The sequence below is a fragment of the Xenia sp. Carnegie-2017 genome, unplaced genomic scaffold (genome assembly GCF_021976095.1).
Source record: "Xenia sp. Carnegie-2017 unplaced genomic scaffold, XeniaSp_v1 HiC_scaffold_6, whole genome shotgun sequence".
In the NCBI taxonomy this organism is placed as follows: domain Eukaryota; kingdom Metazoa; phylum Cnidaria; class Anthozoa; order Malacalcyonacea; family Xeniidae; genus Xenia; species Xenia sp. Carnegie-2017.
This window is the reverse complement of record NW_025813526.1, coordinates 19,109,516-19,127,433: the sequence shown is the minus strand read 5'-3', so window position 1 is coordinate 19,127,433 and position 17,918 is coordinate 19,109,516. Positions and strand designations below refer to the sequence as shown.

The following is a 17,918-nucleotide window of genomic DNA, read 5'->3' as shown; positions in this document are numbered from 1 at the left end:
TAAGTCCTGAGTCCTGACCAATTAAAATGCCAGAATAGATCACCCGAATCTGCGAATTTTAGTATTTAACAGTTTATAGTAATTATTCTTTCTTACATGGCAAGCGTCACTTTCGGCAAACTTGCGCGCTTTGATTGGCTCAGAAGCATTTTTGCGGCCATTATTCTCCGAAATGGACCACAGACCACATTTCAAAAAGCTTAATTTTACAATACAAAAAACGAATTATTCTTGTACAAACGTTTTGAATTACTCGTGTGAGTTACTCGACTCACACTAAATCCGCCCTGGTTTCTAATGATGGGATCTATTCTCTCATGAGACGTCGAAGAAAGTATTGCTGCATAATTTTGTTCTCTGTAAAATATTTCACCAAGGTTAGCCGGTACAGATACACGACACATTAGCACCGAAGATTACCATCAAAATGAAAATCTTCATTTCAATTTCTCAAAACTTCGCCATCTTCGCTTTTAACTGTCATTTTTTGGATCACGTCACATATACGACATACTTGGATATTTCGAAAAATCTGAATGATTTGGCAAGCTGTTCTTTCTTCTTACTATGATCATCGAGCAGTTTTTTTTTTCTTGGGTAGTGTGTACGAGCTTGAAGAGCTAAACAAAAAGGATGAAGATAGATTCGTTAGTAAAAATTTTAACTCCCATGCAAGAAGTCAAAGTGAAATTTTACCTGTTCGAGCATTTCTACAGATAATTCGCCATCTTTATCTATGGTGAGAACAGCTCGCGCTAACTGTTTGTTAGAAGTATTTAGTTTGATAACAAAATTTGACAGTTCTAAACAAAAACAAGATCTCAATGAAAATTTTAATGCAACAACCACTTCTCAACTCAACATATTTGATAGCATCACCGAACCTGGTCTTTCCTACTATCTATGATGTATGTTAAGCTTCCCAAGCCTCTGTCGCAATTCTTCCAATTCTAAAATGCACGACACATTAATACCGAAGATTACCATCAAAATGAATATCTTCATTTCAATTTCTCAAACCTTCTTCATCTTCGCTTTGAACTGACATTTGTTGCATAACTAAATCCGCCAGTCCACAAATTTTTCTAATTTCTCTATTTTCGCCTAAATATATAGTTTACAGTGTTAAAGGTAAACTTTTAAATTCAAAAAGACTCGTTTCACTTACTAAACCATCAAAGGCAGATAGATATAATAAATTATCAACTGCCTTCTTGTTAAAATATTCAACAAAAGGTCAGTGGTGTAGCGGAGAAAAAATGGGGCACTTGAAGTAACAAAACTTAACATACCCTACACCACTACGAAAAGATCCACATGAATTCGACTAAATACTTGGAAAATGAAGCAAATGTTGAAGAATTGATTGAAAATGCGGATATGCTTCGGTATGACTGATCCTGCTTTGGATCATCTCCATCATTTTCCCACAACTTTGCAAGTCAATCGTTTGCTAAAAGAGAAATGATCAATTATCATATCGCTAACTTGATAAAAGCAAAGGTCTGTATGATAATATATGAAACCTCGCTTTCGCCCAGACAATTCGCCTTAACAGAGCTTTAATTTAACTGTCGAATTATTCAACTCAAAAAATGAGTTACTGTTGACCGTATACTAGAAATAATATGATTACCTGTAAATAGTTACTGTAAATGTTACACGTTTAAGAAACATATTACGAGTTACCGTTAACGTAACTTGTATAGGTACGTAACATGCTTTTGAAATTAGTTACTTTTGCAATAGTAACTTACAACATTTTACCATATAAACTCTCTGAACAAGCTATGTTGTTTTAACTAATCACTTTTGTAACAGTAACTTACAACATTTTACCATACAAACTCACTGAACAAGTGATGTTTATAGTGGTGGTTCATTTTGACGACAATAAAGATACTTCAAAACTAACTACATCCCCCATTACATCATCTGATATTTCTGTATTAAGGAAAGAAAACTGCTTTGATAAATCATTATTAAAATAATTACCTCTTCCTCTCTTTGTTCTTCATTTACATTACTGTTTTCTCCTGAATTAAGAATGAAAGTAATAAGTTATACGTATTGGACAACATCGTCAGTGATTATGTTTTAAGATTAGGTAACAAAGAGTAACTTGTTAAATCAGAACATCAGCCGGAAATGTTTTATCTCTACATCATACGCTCGTGTAACATATTCCATTTCGTCGCTGTATGAATTAATACCCTTTAATTTGAATAACATTTAACAAGGACAATACACTAATTACACTAATTCTTAGTAAACTATTATTTTTTAAAGAAAGATCTTTGGTAATTTGCCAGAATAAATAAAAAACATGCACATTTCTATTTTTAAATTGCTTGTATATCAATAAATATTTTCTGCGCTTTCACCGCAAGCAACAAGCAAACACATCCATAAAACACAGAATGTTTAAGTGCTTTAAGAACACTATAGTTTTTCATATTTGAAAAAATTTGATTAGTTTCTGTGGCTTAGTCAGAGTGCAAGTTTTAGTACTGTCGTTCTGATATGTAAATTTTATGTTTTCACTGTCTGTTAGTATATGGTAAATTGTTCTTTCTTCACTAGTGAATACAAAACAATTTATGTTGAAGGATAAAATTGCTTGGATAGCTAAAACATTGAAAAATATACAAATAGCAGAGGCAGAGCTAGCGCGGCCTTTGAATAACTCTAAAACATTGACGTGAGAGTGAAGATAAATATATATTCAAATCGCACTTGATATGACCAGTTAAAGAGGGAATATGTTAATATAATTTTAATTCATTACAAAAGCTGTTTAAATTGACTGGACTAGCTACAACTACTAATCTGAAAATAGACTTGATATAGTTTATTATATATGCAAAATTCCTTAATGGTTACCCAGGAGATATAAAAATTGCTTCAGAAATATAAACGTATTAAACATAGGTATATACATCTATAAGTAGCGAAATAAGAGGGTAAAAGATATATATATATAAAATTATGTTATGAAAATGAATTTTTTGTAGTTTTTGCAAACTTATTGTTTTGTAAGTTTCTCCAATCAACATTTGTTAGAAAAACAAACATACAGCAATAATTTTGAGCATAAATTTGTGTGAATTCGTTGACATGACGGGAATTTGTGTAAATTAGTCACTTGGTCAAATTCATCAATTTATTGCTAAAAATTATCTGTTATGTTAACATCTAGCTGGTTGAACTTCATTTTGTGTATCATGATATGAAAATAGAACAATTAAAAAATTTTACTGGTTGATTTGACTGCTTTATTTTAACACGATTACGTGCATGAAGTATTTAATAGGCATTACAGCGATTTTTTAAGTAGTATAATGTGCTTGAATATGAGATTTTTTTACTTTTACTTCCATTATGTTCTAAAATGCCATATAAAATGTCAAATATATATTCATCAAATTTTTATTGAAGATAATAGAAGTGAACAAAAAAATAACTTGTAGCTATAAACTGCAAAGCTTCGAAACCAAAACACGAATCTTTTTTTGTTTCTATTTGGCAAAAACAAATTTTAAAATAATTTACTATTAAATTATTATTAGTGTGTTTACGTGAACGTACAAACTTACTTTGAGAAAAACACAATTTTCAGTGTCTACAAACTTACACAAAACTTTGTTTTACATGATAAGGAAAATAATACCCGTCACATGTTATATAAATTAATGAAGCAGCAAAGGAAATTCTTTCAAAGCGTTTAATTTTTTAAGTCTTCACCTAAATTTTTTTTAACCTTTCATGATGTCCAGGTAAATTACCGTTGTTGAAGTTACACATACGTTCAACCCTATTTCAAATATCAATTTTGTACAAAATCTAATAGTTTCTGTTAAAAAGTTTACGTACAAAGCCTATAATGTTCCAAGGAGAAACTCATGTAAATTATTGAATAGATCCAACTGAATTTTTTTGAAATAAACTCGTACTTGCTGCAATGTTTCAGATGTAAACAAATGAATGATGTCACTCTTTTTTACAGTATTCATGGTTAATATTTTCCATTTCAAAAAACGTATTCAATAGTAAGCTTCTTAAAGACTGAATAAAGATCCAGCCCCATTACCTTTAATGCCAAAACACTTTTCTACTATAATTCTTTCTCTGAACAAAATCAATTTAATCATAAAAGACTCGGCATAAACGTATTTACTAGTAAGTCTCGTGTACTGTATATGTTTGCGCGAGTGATATACGTTCTTTCCCCTCCAGACACGCTGTTCTGTTGGTCATAATTGGCTTCAAGTCAATGAATTATTACGCTTTTATATTACAGGCAACCTTCCATGTATTATGTAGTTCAATAGAAAAAATCTCAATTTTGTAATATAATGACCTTTTTTGGTCATCTTAAGCATACGTCATTGATGAAAAAAGTTATGTAAATCAATTTGACAACAAAATTATCCGAATATCTTTAAAATACCGCATTTATGTTCAAATGCAAATTGCTCGTACAAGAATAGAATTTGCCCCATCGTTGCTAAGGCAAGATACTTCACAGCTAGGCTACCAGTTCAAAGGTTAAAAAATAACATTTTCCTTTTTAATTACTGCTTGGCTCACAGGCTGATTCTGTTGAATAAACCTGCATATTGAGTTCTCCTTTCAAGATTTTTTGTAAGTTATTTGTACTTTTTGAAAGGTTTGCCAATGTTTCAAGAATTATAAATGTTTTAATTTTAAATTACATTAAGGATGGGATGATGAAATATTGCGACTCTTCAAAAATTGAATTCTCTTTTAATCTTAACCTGTACACGTATATCTGAATATTTGTTGTTGTATTACTAGTTCATGGCCTACTCAAATTACACGGCCTGATATCTTGCCATAGCAAGGTCAAAAATGCAAGGCCATTGAATTTTCCGGCGGTGCTCTTCGAAATTTTGATCTTCTTCCTTCAAAATTGTTCATTGGCCTTACTTTGTGGTATAATGTTTTAGCTAAAAGTCTAGCGATCATTTCAAGAGTTTATTGGCTGAAATTGGTTCATTTTTCGCCGAGAAATCAAAGTTTATAAATTGGTGCGATCGGCGGTTGTTTTGTTGATCACGCGCTCGTCTTCGTTCGAAAATTTTAGCTCTTAAATCTATCGTGGATTATCTATATTTGGTATCTACGTGTTCCTGGTAACCTCATCTACATTTCTAAAAGATTTTTGGAGTCGAATTGTATACATTTTTTCTTTTATTTACGAAAATCTTCAAACCCATAATTAAAGCGATTTTGCTTCCTATTTTCAACGGTGTCCTTCCTACTCCAACTACGCCTAAGAAAATTTCATCGAATCCAAACGATTTCATTGGTAAATAATACTATCCCTTACTTTTTCAAGCTTCCTCATTAATTGGAAATCTTGGTATTGGTTCTTCTCCATCCTGGGACATCAATATAAACACTAAATCGATCAAACTTAAAATAGAATGGTATGTTGAAAAGAACAATAACAGTTCTCATGAATTCCCTAAATCTCTACTTAACATGCTATCAGCCTACAACCTTGTACAACTTACCTGGTCCTCCTCCTTTGCTGAAGAGAAACTGTCTTTCAAGTTTGAATAGAAACTACTCTCTGATGCTACTAACCAACCTGAACAAGTTAAAACTCCATCTACTAACTTACCTTTCCATACTCCTGACTTTGGCTATACATCAACATCTAAATCGTATGTATATTCACCACCCAATCTCACAACTCCTACCAAACTCTTCCACAATCATGCTGCTGCTTTTCTAAATCCTCTCACTCCTCCATACACTCCTTACCATCAAGGTACTTTTCAGGTTAATAAAGTCCTGAGAAGGACTGTTTTTGTTGTTGTTGACTGACGTTTCGACAACCTTAGCGGTAGTCATCTTCAGAGTCAAACGAGGAGTAAACGTCAGGTTATACATAGAGTCACCGGGTTGTGGCTTGGGAACCATGTGGAGAGGAGAGGCATACTGACTGCTGGAAGGGCGGATGATTCCAAGATCAAGCATTTGTTGGAATTCTTTTTTGGCAATGTGTAAACGATCAGGTGGGAGACGGCATGGACGTGGAGAGCATGGGGGACCTTTCGGTAATAATGTGGTGTACTACTTGATGTTTCACTGGTGTTTCTTTGGTGGTGGGTTGAGTGATCTCTGGGAAGTCTTGTAATACTGTTGAAAAAGGTGTGGAGGATTGTGTAGCATGAACAAGAGAAAGAGAAGGCATTGATGTGGCGATTCCATTGACTCGAATGTGTGTTTCTGCATCAATGAGACTTCCTGAGCGAAGGTCGACGAGGAGGTTGAAATGGCGTAAAAAATCAGCGCCAATGATTGCCTGGCGGACTTCAGCAATGGTGAAGATCCATTGAAAATGGGGTCGGCGGAGTCCAAAGTTGAGGGTGATTGACCTTTTGCCGTAGGTAGCAATTGTAGAGGAATTGGCTGCCTGGAGGTCATAAGCTTGGCGTTGTCGTCGATCTGCGGAAAGTGGTGGGATGACGCTAACTTCGGCACCTGTATCGATGAGAAATCGTCGTTTGGTGGTCTGATCGGTAATGAAGAACAAGCGGCTTTGTGTGGAAACGCCAGACGATGTTGCCGCGTCTATTGTCTGGCGTTGTAGTTTGACCGTAGCGATGTATGGAAATGTGCAAGGGTGAACACATTTGCGGGCAGTGGCGCCGAATTTGGCGTGATACCAGCAATAACCATTATTGGATGGTCTGTGAGTGGGATCATTCGGTTGCCGATTACGAGAGCGAGATGAACGGTTATTGACATCGGACGATGAAGGGAAACGAAGATTGAGAGCCTGTACTGACGCAGCAAGATCAGAAATGGTCTTGCAAAGTTGATGAAGCTTCCCAGTATGGTGGAAGTTTGATGCTGATCATAGAAGCGGTTGGTGTGACAGATGAAGAATCTGTCCTTGAAGAAGCGTTAGGTTCATCAGTTGTAGCCATTTCGCCAGTCAAGAATATCTTTCGGGGTCACCAATTTAGTGTTATATATGTCTTTCGTATGAGCTCCGAACGTGAGTTCAATGTACTAGAACGCTGTTAAATTTTGTGATTATTTTATTCACTAGCGAAGAAGTTATTTACAACAATCGTGAGTGTTCTATCAGTTACAATTTATTTACAGGCTTTTTATATATTTGGCTAAACAAGGTGCAGTTGTTACAAGGCGGATAATGTACTTGAAATTTGAGTAGTTTTACGTAATTATAAAGTAAAGTGCGTAAGTTTAAGTAGCGCGTTTGAGTAAGTGTAGGATTAGCTATTTCCTCTATTGCTAATACACAAATCTAGATGAATAATATACGCACGTTATGTACGTCACTACAAGCGTAATCCAATGACAACAGAAAAAATTTTATGTCAAATTCCGAACAATAACTAGTTGCTGCATTTGTAAGACCAAAATCATCATAAAACAAAATATTTAGGAAAAGAGTGCTGGATCACGATCCAAGTCAAGCAATTAAATGTATTTTTGTTAACATATATTTTTGAAAACAGTACTTTATCTACAGTGTTACAATGCTGGACTTAAAACGTGGATTCGCTTTGGTATCAAATGTCTAAAACATTTTTATTTTTTGAAGGGGTTAACCGTCCATTAAACTGATTACTTTACTTGACAAAAATATTAACCTGACCTACTTTATCAAAGTCGTACACAACAAAGGAAATGCCGAAAGGTGTAAAATCACGCAGCTTATCGAATCCACGCTTGCACAAAAAATTAAGACAAAATAAAGATTGAAAATTTACACTTTTCTATTATTGGAAACTTTCAATACAAGTGTAAGTAAGAGATGATGACATTTACATTCAATATATCTTCAACACTATAGACAAACACATATTACTTATATAAAACATGAAATTTCAAAACAAAATGAAAACAATAAAACTTTCTTAGATTAAAAAAACACACTTAAACTAAACAGTAATAACTCTGATTTCAAATAAGAAATAAGCGAAAGAAAGAAACAAAGGCATTTTGTTTTCGCCTGGGAGTGAGAAACCAAAGTTTAGATTAATTATGAAATACGAAAGCTTGAGTATGACTTAACCAAAGGCCGTGTCGAAGAGTTGAAATCAAATTTTTCGAAAATGGATGTGGTTATACGGCGTGGTCTTCTGAAAGGAACTACATCCACATGGTTATTCAACACAAATAAGATTAAGTTTTTTTTTCACGCTTACGTACATGTTTAAACAAGCCTTATTTAGCCGAAAATATTACTTGAGTGTGTCCCCCGCCCGCACACACTGTCCTTCGTAACGGCCTGCGGTTAACTATAAATATAACTATACACTAAACAAAATTTACGTACATTTTACATGCACATGCCTATATGGTTTGTTGTTGTGTTTTAATATCCACAACTTTACCAAACTGTACGAGAGCTTTAAAAGCTGTCACGAAACTTAAAATTGATGTGGAAGTAGCTGTAACTATTTATGCAACATGGTTTTCAGATCTCTTACAGTGTGATCTTCGAACAAGACATTTCTATAACATTTCACAAAATTTAACGCAAATGTTCGAAAAGTATTTCGGTCCTTAGGTAACCTGCTGGATTGAAGCAGGGTAAGATTCGAAAGTAAATGCACAAATTATTTTTTTAAGTTTTGGCAAAATCGGGTCACATTATTTTTTCAGAACTTAGCTACGTTGCTGCGCTACTTATCATAGTATCATCAAAAAACAACACAAAAATTGCCGAATATGTAGCGAGAATTAGTTTTTCGATTTCCTTTGAGTATGGGTGTGATAACATTATGAGAATCTTCAATTTATGAAATTTTTTCACGTGGATAATGACACGTTGATGTAGGCTTTAGCATTTAACGATAAAGCTAAACGTTCGGGATGGACAGAAAGTGCTGAAGACAGAAGACGATAAAGCTAAACGTTCGGGATCGACAGAAAGTGCTGAAGACAGAAGACGATAAAGCTAAACGTTCGGGATCGACAGAAAGTGCTGAAGACAGAAGACGATAAAGCTAAACGTTCGGGATCGACAGAAAGTGCTGAAGACAGAAGACGATAAAGCTAAACGTTCGGGATCGACAGAAAGTGCTGAAGACAGAAGACGATAAAGCTAAACGTTCGGGATCGACGGAAAGTGCTGAAGACAGAAGACGATAAAGCTAAACGTTCGGGATCGACAGAAAGTGCTGAAGACAGAAGACGATAAAGCCAAACGTTCGGGATCGACAGAAAGTGCTGAAGACAGAAGACGATAAAGCTAAACGTTCGGGATCGACAGAAAGTGCTGAAGACAGAAGACGATAAAGCTAAACGTTCGGGATCGACAGAAAGTGCTGAAGACAGAAGACGATAAAGCTAAACGTTCGGGATGGACGGAAAGTGCTGAAGACAGAAGACGATAAACCTAAACGTTCGGGATCGACAGAAAGTGCTGAAGACAGAAGACGATACCTACTTTGTTAACTAAAGCAAATTTCTTGTACAATTTAAAAAGTTTTTCCTCATAGTCGCTTTAAAATTTTACATTCATTTACATTTAAAACATTTAACCAGGGATAAAACAATGTACAAGATCGCTGTATATGAAATGGAACGTAATCAATATTTTTCTTATGAAATCATTCTTACAGTTTACATACACCAAATCATATGTGTGTTAAACCTTTATGGAAAAATAAAAACAGTACAAGCATAAAATAAAAGTACTAAATTCAGTACCTAATGCGTAAAGAAACCAATCTCAAGAACGCCAATTAATTTCACTGGTAACTGCTAATGTAAGAAAAGTAGTTTAACGATTGCCTTACGCGCTGGGTGAAAAAAAAACGAATAAACAAAATCTGCCTGGTGATAGTTTTTTCAAAATAATTGATATAAGAACTTTCCATGTCAATTTGGTATGTTTATTGTTTAAAAGTTAAGAAATATTTTTAAATATTTTTCGTCCTGACTAACACTGCATTCTTTCAACAGGGTTATTCAAGAAACATGAAAAAGATGATAAATGAAAGGTAAAAGCAAACTAGATACTTCGCAAAATATTATGGGCTTTCAGTGAGGGAAAACCTTCTTGATAACAATGATAGGGTTAAGGCCATAGAAGCATCACTTTATCATGTTGCTTGAACTGATGAGAATCCACAGCATCATAATTTCCCCGGTGGAGAACACAGTTAATGTGGTTAGGAAAGAAATAAAGATAATTACAATCATAGTTCATCCAATGATTTCTCTCAGTCTCCAGTGACTATTTTGTTCAATGCATATAACCTATTACTTTCAATCATAATTCAGAAGAAGGAGGAGGAGGTGATGAAGAGGAGGTAATTTTTCTATTACTGATTTAACAAAGCAGCCTGCTTTCTATAGTAGAGAAATATAAGACGATTTAAATTTTCAATCGCTCAATTTAACTTTTGCGATAATGTAGGTCTTGTTATGATTTAATTTATATACGTATATATATCACAAGTCTTTTCTATGTTGGTATACGAATCAGTCATTTTCTTCCACAAACTGATATAAAAGTTTCATGTATAATATCATCATAAACTTTGTATGTTGTTGCAAAAAGAAAACATTCCACTATATGATAAAAGCAAAAAATGTAGAACTTTTACAAACAAATCTGTTTATAAAATAATAAGTGGAAAATATTTGCAAAAAGTGTCATGAAATTATTATTGTGCGCGTAGTTTACTATATCTTTACAGGATCAACAAAAAATCGTTCGTGCAATAGATAATGTTTTAATTTTTTGTTTGTTTATTTACTATATCTTTACAGACAATTAATTTCCTGGGGGGGGGGGAGGGGGGTAAACGTGACATTATATAGCTAGTGATAGCTCAGTGCTGTACAAAAATTATGCCTGTTGAGCCTGCATGTGCCCTGGCATGCATTTGTCGATAATCTTAACTCGCTAATCATGTATGATTAAACAATTTTATTTTTTTCTGAGCAACGAAGTTAGAGGAAAATAATAAAGCTTATAAATGTTGAAGATTGCAGTGAATTTATAAGACTCTTGTTTTTCTCTGTACTACTCAATACATACACATCTTAGCCTTGTTTTTATGTATAACGAGGAAGTTCTTCAGAATTATCTATTTATGTACTATTTGAAAAAATATTTAATTTTATTTAAGAAATTTCAATAAGCAAAAATTTGTTTCTACAATAGATGATGATGCTAGGGATGATGATGATGATGATGAAGACGATCTTTCTATGAAGAAAATCGTAGCAACCAAATTAGGTACGTTATGGCCAGTCATAAACTGACTGATGCCAAAGTTTACCTGGCGTATTTTTCATGTTTTCAGGATCAAAAAGAGAACGTGTAATGTGGTCTAAAGAGGAAGAGGAATTTATTAAAGAAGGATATAATAAACATGGCAGAAAATGGGCGAAAATTCGTGACGAGTACAATTTTCATCCGAAGCATAAGAACGGGGTGTCTATAAAAGACAAGTTTAGAAATATGAGAAAAAAGGGGACATTTTAAGTTATTATGAGTAAAAATTGATATTGAGGGAACATTAAAGTTATTATGAGTAAAAATTAGGCATATGGCTGAGGATGCAGCCATTGTTACTTTCTCTTGAGTTGTATAAACGTTCAATCCCAGGTTACTTGCAACTTTGGGATGTATAAAATTATGTGCACTTCCCGAATCAATTAGAGCTTTGCAAGATTTTCCATTAATCAAGACATCAATACAGGCTTTCTATAGTGACTTTGCTACTGTATGTTTAGTTGATGCTAATGCTATATACGAAGCCTGAGGAGCGACCGATTTACATACTCTTTGGAAATGTCCTTTCTTTTTACATTTATAACAATAGGCGTCTTTAGCCGGGCATGCGGAACGATGGTGTGGTCGATTACCGCAGAAGAAACATTTCGCTGATCTAGAAGAGGCGGCAACGTACCTTTCTATGCCGTTGTTCTCTTGATGTCCGTCAGATTGATCAGTTTTATCTTGGTTTTCGAATGCCCGTTGATTAATAAACGAATTCTCCCCGTCCTTGTTTGATAGAGCAGCAGCTGTTATTGGAATTCCGTCTGCAAAAGTTTCAGAAGTTCTCTGTGCTGTATCTAAGGCTCGGGCTTGATCAAAAGCTGTCTGAAGGTCTAATGTTTTATTCTCGAGAAGACGTTGGCGGATGTTAGTTGAAAGAAGACCTGCTATAAACGCGTCTCGTACAGCTTCGTCTCGATATTGATTTGATGTCACGCTACGAAAATTACAATCTTTGCTTAGCGATTTTAATTCTTGCAAATACTCATCCAGGCTCTCGCCAGATTGTTGTTTACGAGTAGCTAACTTATGTCGCGAAAATATCTCATTAGTGACCTTAAGATTTAACGACGCGCTCATCTACAACACGAGCGGAAATGAAATTTAAACCAATGCGCATGTGCGTGCGTCGTTGAGGTTTGTCGTGCTTCTACAACGCGGCGTCTTTGCTTAATCTCACGTCGTCCTACATCGAGTGTGGAATTTTTCAGAAAAACAAGTTTTAAAGTAAGTATTTCAGCTTTTAATTCACCTGTTACAATTGTCTGTGGAGTCTGGTAAGTGATTGATGTGTTGATATTTATCTGTGAGTAAAATATTTTTACATTTTTGCTTTTAGCAAGGCAAGAAAATGGCAGAACAGTTTTCATCAGCATCAAGTGATTGCTCATCAAGTACACCACGAAATTCACCGTGAGTTAAATTTATTGTTTGGCCAAATTAACATCCAGTGGCTTTGAAATTTGTCTTACTTTGTAATAACGGTTTGTGTTCCCTTCTATGTTTGCATAAAAATACTATGCAACGGGTACTGATAGTCTGATATATCAATTTTGGCTACTATATATTTCTAAATTGTTTTAGAATCAGTTTTGTTATGAAGTGGACAGAAAAGCATGATGTCGAACTGTGCAAAGAAGTTGTTGTGTCAAGACTTTTTGAAACAAGAAAAAAATCCCTTGAAAGAGGAAAGGTGTGGGAAGCCATTGCTAAGAAGTTAGAGCAACATGACCACCTTTTCTTTCGTGTTGACCAGCGTGCTGTTAGAGACAGAGTGCGAAAATTGCTTGCAAACTATTGCAAGAAAGAAAGAGAAGAAATAAATGCAAGTGGCATTTCTCCAGAAGCAACTGAGCTGGATGATTTACTCGAAGAAATTCATTCTAGAGAAAAAGCTAGTGATGTTGTTGCTGCTGAGGCTACAGCTGCAGAAAGAAGAAAAAATAATGCAGACAAAGAAGCAGCAGAAGAGATAAGAAGAAGGGCTATGGAAAACCTATCCGAAACCAGGAAGCGAAAGGAAAGCGAGCAAGGTGGTGCTAGAAAAAAAGTTAGGAAAGGAGGAGTTTCTACTTTAGAGTTTCTAAGAGAAAAGGGGGAGAAAGAAAGAAAATTAAGAGAGGAAAGCTTAAAATTGGAAAGAGAGAAAATAGAAATACAAAGGATGCAATTACAGAATCAGAAAGAAAGTCAACAGCAATTCATGGAGAAACAAAATCAGTTGCTGCAAAACATGCTTGAATTGCAAAGGCAACAAAACCAGCAAATTCAAGCAAATCAAATGTTACTGGTTCAACAACAGCAACAACAATCACAAGCCCTACTAGCTCTTTTATCAAAAATTGCTGACAAATAAACTAATCATGTTTTTTTTCACAAAAATTGCAGACAAATAAAATAATTTGTAATTACAATGTATGAGAAACAAGAAATATTCACAAAAAAAATTATGAGAAATATGTTTGAAGAGAGGGTGGCTCCAACTGAAAAAAATCACTTGTCATATTTGATTGAAGACAAGTTAGAGCATTTCTAAGCAGTGATGCAACTATATACATTTTGCCCACAGAACTTAAGCTAATTTTTAGATTCTTCTTAAAATCAAGGAATTTAAAGTAGTTTATAATGTCACCAAAAATCCACTCCACTGATATTCTCACAGCACTCATTGACTTATTGAATTCTTCCATTGGCATGGTTAGTGGTAGGTTTCGGTATGGTGCTTGCAAATGAATGCGCAGAGGATATGCGGGATCTCCATATAAGCACATGGGTTTTCCATTCCAATGAGCAAACTCTTCAAGGTCATTCAGAAGTCCTGACTCAGCCAGCATGGCAGAATCATGCCTTCTTCCTTCTAAAAGAAAAATAACTCAGTTTGTTTTTCAACAGAATTTACCCTTGACATTGCATTTACCTATTGGTCCAAACATGTTTGCAATTATTCCATTTGGAAGTGTAACTGATTGGAACTTAAGAGCATGGACCCTCTTGTGACCATTGTACACTATTCGTTGCATTTCACCTGGTCTACAAATCTGCCTTACTGTCCCATCAATGAAACCAAAGCAATTATCAAGAGCTGCTCCTTTTTGATGGATGGTTTCAGCATAAATCTTCAGATTTTCTGGGCTGAGCAACTGGTGATTCCAGCTGGTTATTTTGTCCCCATGCCTCTCAAAAATGTAATCAACAACGGTATTCATGATCATGCTGAGTTCTGGAACAGACCTTCCAAACAGCGGTACTAGATCACTGTATCTACATGGATAAGCAAACCGACGAAGGACAAGGCAGAGAGCTTCCAGCCCATCACAAACTGTTCCTTGTTTACATTTGAAACGATGAGGAAACTCTAACGCTTCAGCCAGCAAAGGAATTTCGTGTTTCTTAAAACGAAAGTCTACAGCACATGTAACTTCATCAATTTCCTCCAAATCAAAAGATGAATAGTCGCCATGTTTTAATTCTGGGTTATTTGAACGCGAAATATCATACAAAAGCGCAAATTCTTCTTCGTTTATCAAAGCGGCGTCATACGCAACAGCTATAGCATTTCTTGTTTTTTTGAAGGAGGCCATTTTTTTGAAAGTAAAGGTAGTGAACTCACAAGTTCGCGTCGTTAAGGAAATCCAATCTTAATGACTTAACTTACAATGACACGCGGACGCATTCGCACCAGGCCATGCGCGCCAAACTCGCGTCGTTGTAACGCGCGTCGTGAAATCTTAAGGTCTCTATTAGGAACCTTAACATAGAGATATTTTAACAATTCTATAGCTTCCTCGTAGGTTGTCGCTTCACAAAAAAGTTGATAAGCGTCGGCAGAAACATAATTGACTAAAACCTTTAATTTGTTCACTTCTTCGTTAGGTATAGCAGCTACAAAATTTTTGAAAGTAGCAAACCAGTGCAACCACGATCTAGCAGCGTCTTGAGCGTTAGGATTGGTGTCAAAACGTTGTGGTCTTAAAACTTTCTCCATCACAGCATAAGATGCGGAAGACACTTGATAGGATTAACTAGTGAGAGCACCAAGATTCTGAGTGTTGTGTAAATTGTTGTAAAAGTTTTATTAAATATTTATTATATCTTCTATATACTAACTTAAGGAGGTTTTACACAACACTGCTGGAGTTCAATGCAAAGGCTCCTTGTTGTATAATTTAGGATATTTCATTTATATTTTTTTATTGCATGCCAGATTTTATAAGTTCCCATGCAGAGTTTTATGTGTGCCAAAATTATAATTAAATTAGGGTGTATATACTTAACACTTCCTAAGTATTTTCTCTCTTAATTAATTCATGTTGTAGTAGTGCACGTAAGTCACGAAATGTAAACATATAAATAGACTCAAATTTGTAATAGTCGGAGAGATTGTGTAGATTGTTCATTGCTAATAAACTCCATAAAACAAACCGAATCAGAGTGCAGATCAATTTTCTGGACGAACTCAGTGAATTCTGCGACAAGTGGTCCTTCGAGCCGGATAGTATGGAGGAGTTAGCAAGAAAGAAAAGAGTACGAGCAGGTCATCGCGGTTACCTGACGAAAGTTGTGGCGTCGGCAGCAGGCTTAGTCGACGCATTCGATGAACGAAGAAAGAATGACGCGGAAGAGCAACGCGACAAAATCTTGGAGACAGTCGCTATGCTCCAAAAACTGGATGAAGACATCCTTAACTTGATTGCTGGGGACGAAGAAGCGTCAGAACTTGACATTGTCAGCGAAGTCGAGGAAGCTGGAAGAATAAGTTCTGAAGCAAAGTCGATGGCGAGGAAGCTTCGCCAAAAGATTGACGGCAATTGCGCTTCGGAAAATAGAATGAACAGTTCGTTAAGGTCTGACGGAGGAGCGTCGGTGACCAATAGAACAGTTTGCGCAAAATTGCCAAAGCTGCACGTTAAGCGGTTCAATGGAAATGTTTGCGAATGGCAGGAGTTTTGGGATTCCTTCGAAAGCGCCATTCACGGAAATGGAAGTTTGTCCGATGTTGACAAATTCAATTATCTTCGGGGACTCTTAGGCGAACCAGCGAAGTCATGTATCGCGGGATATTCTTTGACTTCGGCAAACTACAACGCTGCAATAGACGCGTTGAAGGAACGCTATGGGAAGCCAGAATCGGTCCAACGAGCGCACATGCAAAAACTTTTGAACTTAGATAGAGTGAAAGGTCCGAGAGATATTACGTCTCTTCGTCACTTGTGTGATAGTGTCGAAGCACATCATCGAGGTTTGGATGCATTGGGAGTGGACAGCGCTACGTATTCATCAATCGTGGTACCTTACGTTTTGAACTTGATACCGGAATCGATTCGATTGTTGATCACGAGAGGCGAAAACTTCCATCAGTGGGATATGGACGATATGTTAAGAGCGTTAAAGTGCGAAGTTGAGCTGCGAGAAGAGCATCGAGTTCAGAGAGAGCAACGAGAACGGCATGGTGATCCTGAGAAGTCATCAAATGGAGCCAGGCGGAACGATACAAAAACAGCAAGCGCCCTCCTGACAAAATCGGGACCGGTTCGTTGCGCATTCTGCCTGGGATGTCATCGGCATGAAGAATGTGAGAAGATCAAGTCAATTGAGGAACGTAAGAATATTATTAAGAAATACGGTCGTTGTTATATTTGTTTGGAAAAGGGCCACAAGGCTCGTGACTGTGACAACAATATTAAATGTAGTATATGTAAGAAGAATCACCACAAGGCTCTGTGTGATTCGGGAAAGGAAAGTAAGCCCCAGGGAACTGTTGGACAAAGGAGGTTGAGAATGTAGATGCCAATAGTAGTAATACTCTATTTGTAAGTCCTAAGAATAGTTGTGAAAAGCAGGATGCAATGTTGCTTTGCAAACTGCACAAGCAAAACTGGTTGGTAGTAAGTCGGGACGAGTAAGGGTTTTGTTGGATTCTGGGAGTCAGAGATCATTTGTTACTGAAAGGACGGCTAAAGCGTTGGGATGTAAAGTCGTTCGTGAAGAAAATCTGAGAATAGGAACGTTTGGGAAAAGGGCTTTAGAGAACGAGTTGAGAAGGGTTGTGCGATTGGATTTGAGTTCGTTGTCGGGTGGTGAAGTCGTATCTATCGAGGCATATGTTGTACCAGAAATATCAGTAATTAGTAATCAACATTTGGAGGTGGTTCGAAATAACTTTGAACATTTGAAGGGGTTGTGGTTGTCTGATGTTTGTAAGGTAAATGAGGAATTGGAGGTAAACGTACTCGTGGGTGCGGATTACTTGTGGTCGTTGCAGAAAGGTCGTATTATGCGAGGGAAGCAGGGGGAGCCTGTGGCTATCGAGACGGTGCTTGGATGGGTAGTTTCAGGGCCGGTTGGAAGCACGGATAAGAATCAACCCGCCACTGCTCAGGTAAATTTTTGCTCCGCTAATAAAACTTGTATCAACGTAGAAAACTTTTGGGATTTAGAAAGCCTAGGAATTAAGGACAAAGTAAGTGATGTGCATGAATCGGTCATAAACGATCTTAGTTTTGACGGTACGCGTTATTCAGTGGGGTTGCCCTGGAGGGAGGGTCACGATCCTTTACCTACTAACTATGACTTAAGTCTTAAGAGAATGAAGGGACAAATCAGACGA

The 17,918-nt window shown here is 36.1% G+C and overlaps 3 protein-coding genes and 2 long non-coding RNA genes across 5 annotated transcripts; 2 read left to right on the top strand and 3 right to left on the bottom strand.

Annotated features, from left to right (window-relative positions):
• Window positions 1–593: 593 nt before the first annotated feature.
• LOC124456666 lies at window positions 594–6,056 on the bottom strand. The gene is made up of 6 exons (XR_006952381.1): window positions 5,354–6,056; window positions 1,996–2,036; window positions 1,293–1,453; window positions 1,021–1,104; window positions 885–950; window positions 594–803 (listed from the first exon to the last, which is right to left on the bottom strand). It is a non-coding gene; the product is annotated as an uncharacterized LOC124456666 (long non-coding RNA).
• Window positions 6,057–7,766: 1,710 nt separating this feature from the next.
• On the bottom strand, window positions 7,767–12,513 carry LOC124456667. The gene is made up of 2 exons (XR_006952382.1): window positions 9,413–12,513; window positions 7,767–8,873 (listed from the first exon to the last, which is right to left on the bottom strand). It is a non-coding gene; the product is annotated as an uncharacterized LOC124456667 (long non-coding RNA).
• Window positions 12,514–12,906: 393 nt separating this feature from the next.
• LOC124457242 (GRB10-interacting GYF protein 2-like) lies at window positions 12,907–13,667 on the top strand. Its single transcript, XM_047007524.1, has one exon. It carries the CDS (start codon window positions 12,909–12,911, stop codon window positions 13,665–13,667), a length of 759 nt encoding a protein of 252 aa, XP_046863480.1. The 5' UTR covers window positions 12,907–12,908.
• A 64-nt stretch (window positions 13,668–13,731) lies between these two features.
• On the bottom strand, window positions 13,732–14,581 carry LOC124456663. Its single transcript, XM_047007039.1, has 2 exons — window positions 14,229–14,581; window positions 13,732–14,168 (listed from the first exon to the last, which is right to left on the bottom strand). The coding sequence occupies exons 1-2, from the start codon at window positions 14,521–14,523 to the stop codon at window positions 13,759–13,761; spliced, it is 705 nt and encodes a 234-aa protein (XP_046862995.1). The 5' UTR covers window positions 14,524–14,581; the 3' UTR covers window positions 13,732–13,758.
• An 883-nt stretch (window positions 14,582–15,464) lies between these two features.
• On the top strand, window positions 15,465–17,095 carry LOC124457241. The gene has a single exon (XM_047007523.1). It carries the CDS (start codon window positions 15,809–15,811, stop codon window positions 17,093–17,095), a length of 1,287 nt encoding a protein of 428 aa, XP_046863479.1. The 5' UTR covers window positions 15,465–15,808.
• Window positions 17,096–17,918: the final 823 nt, after the last annotated feature.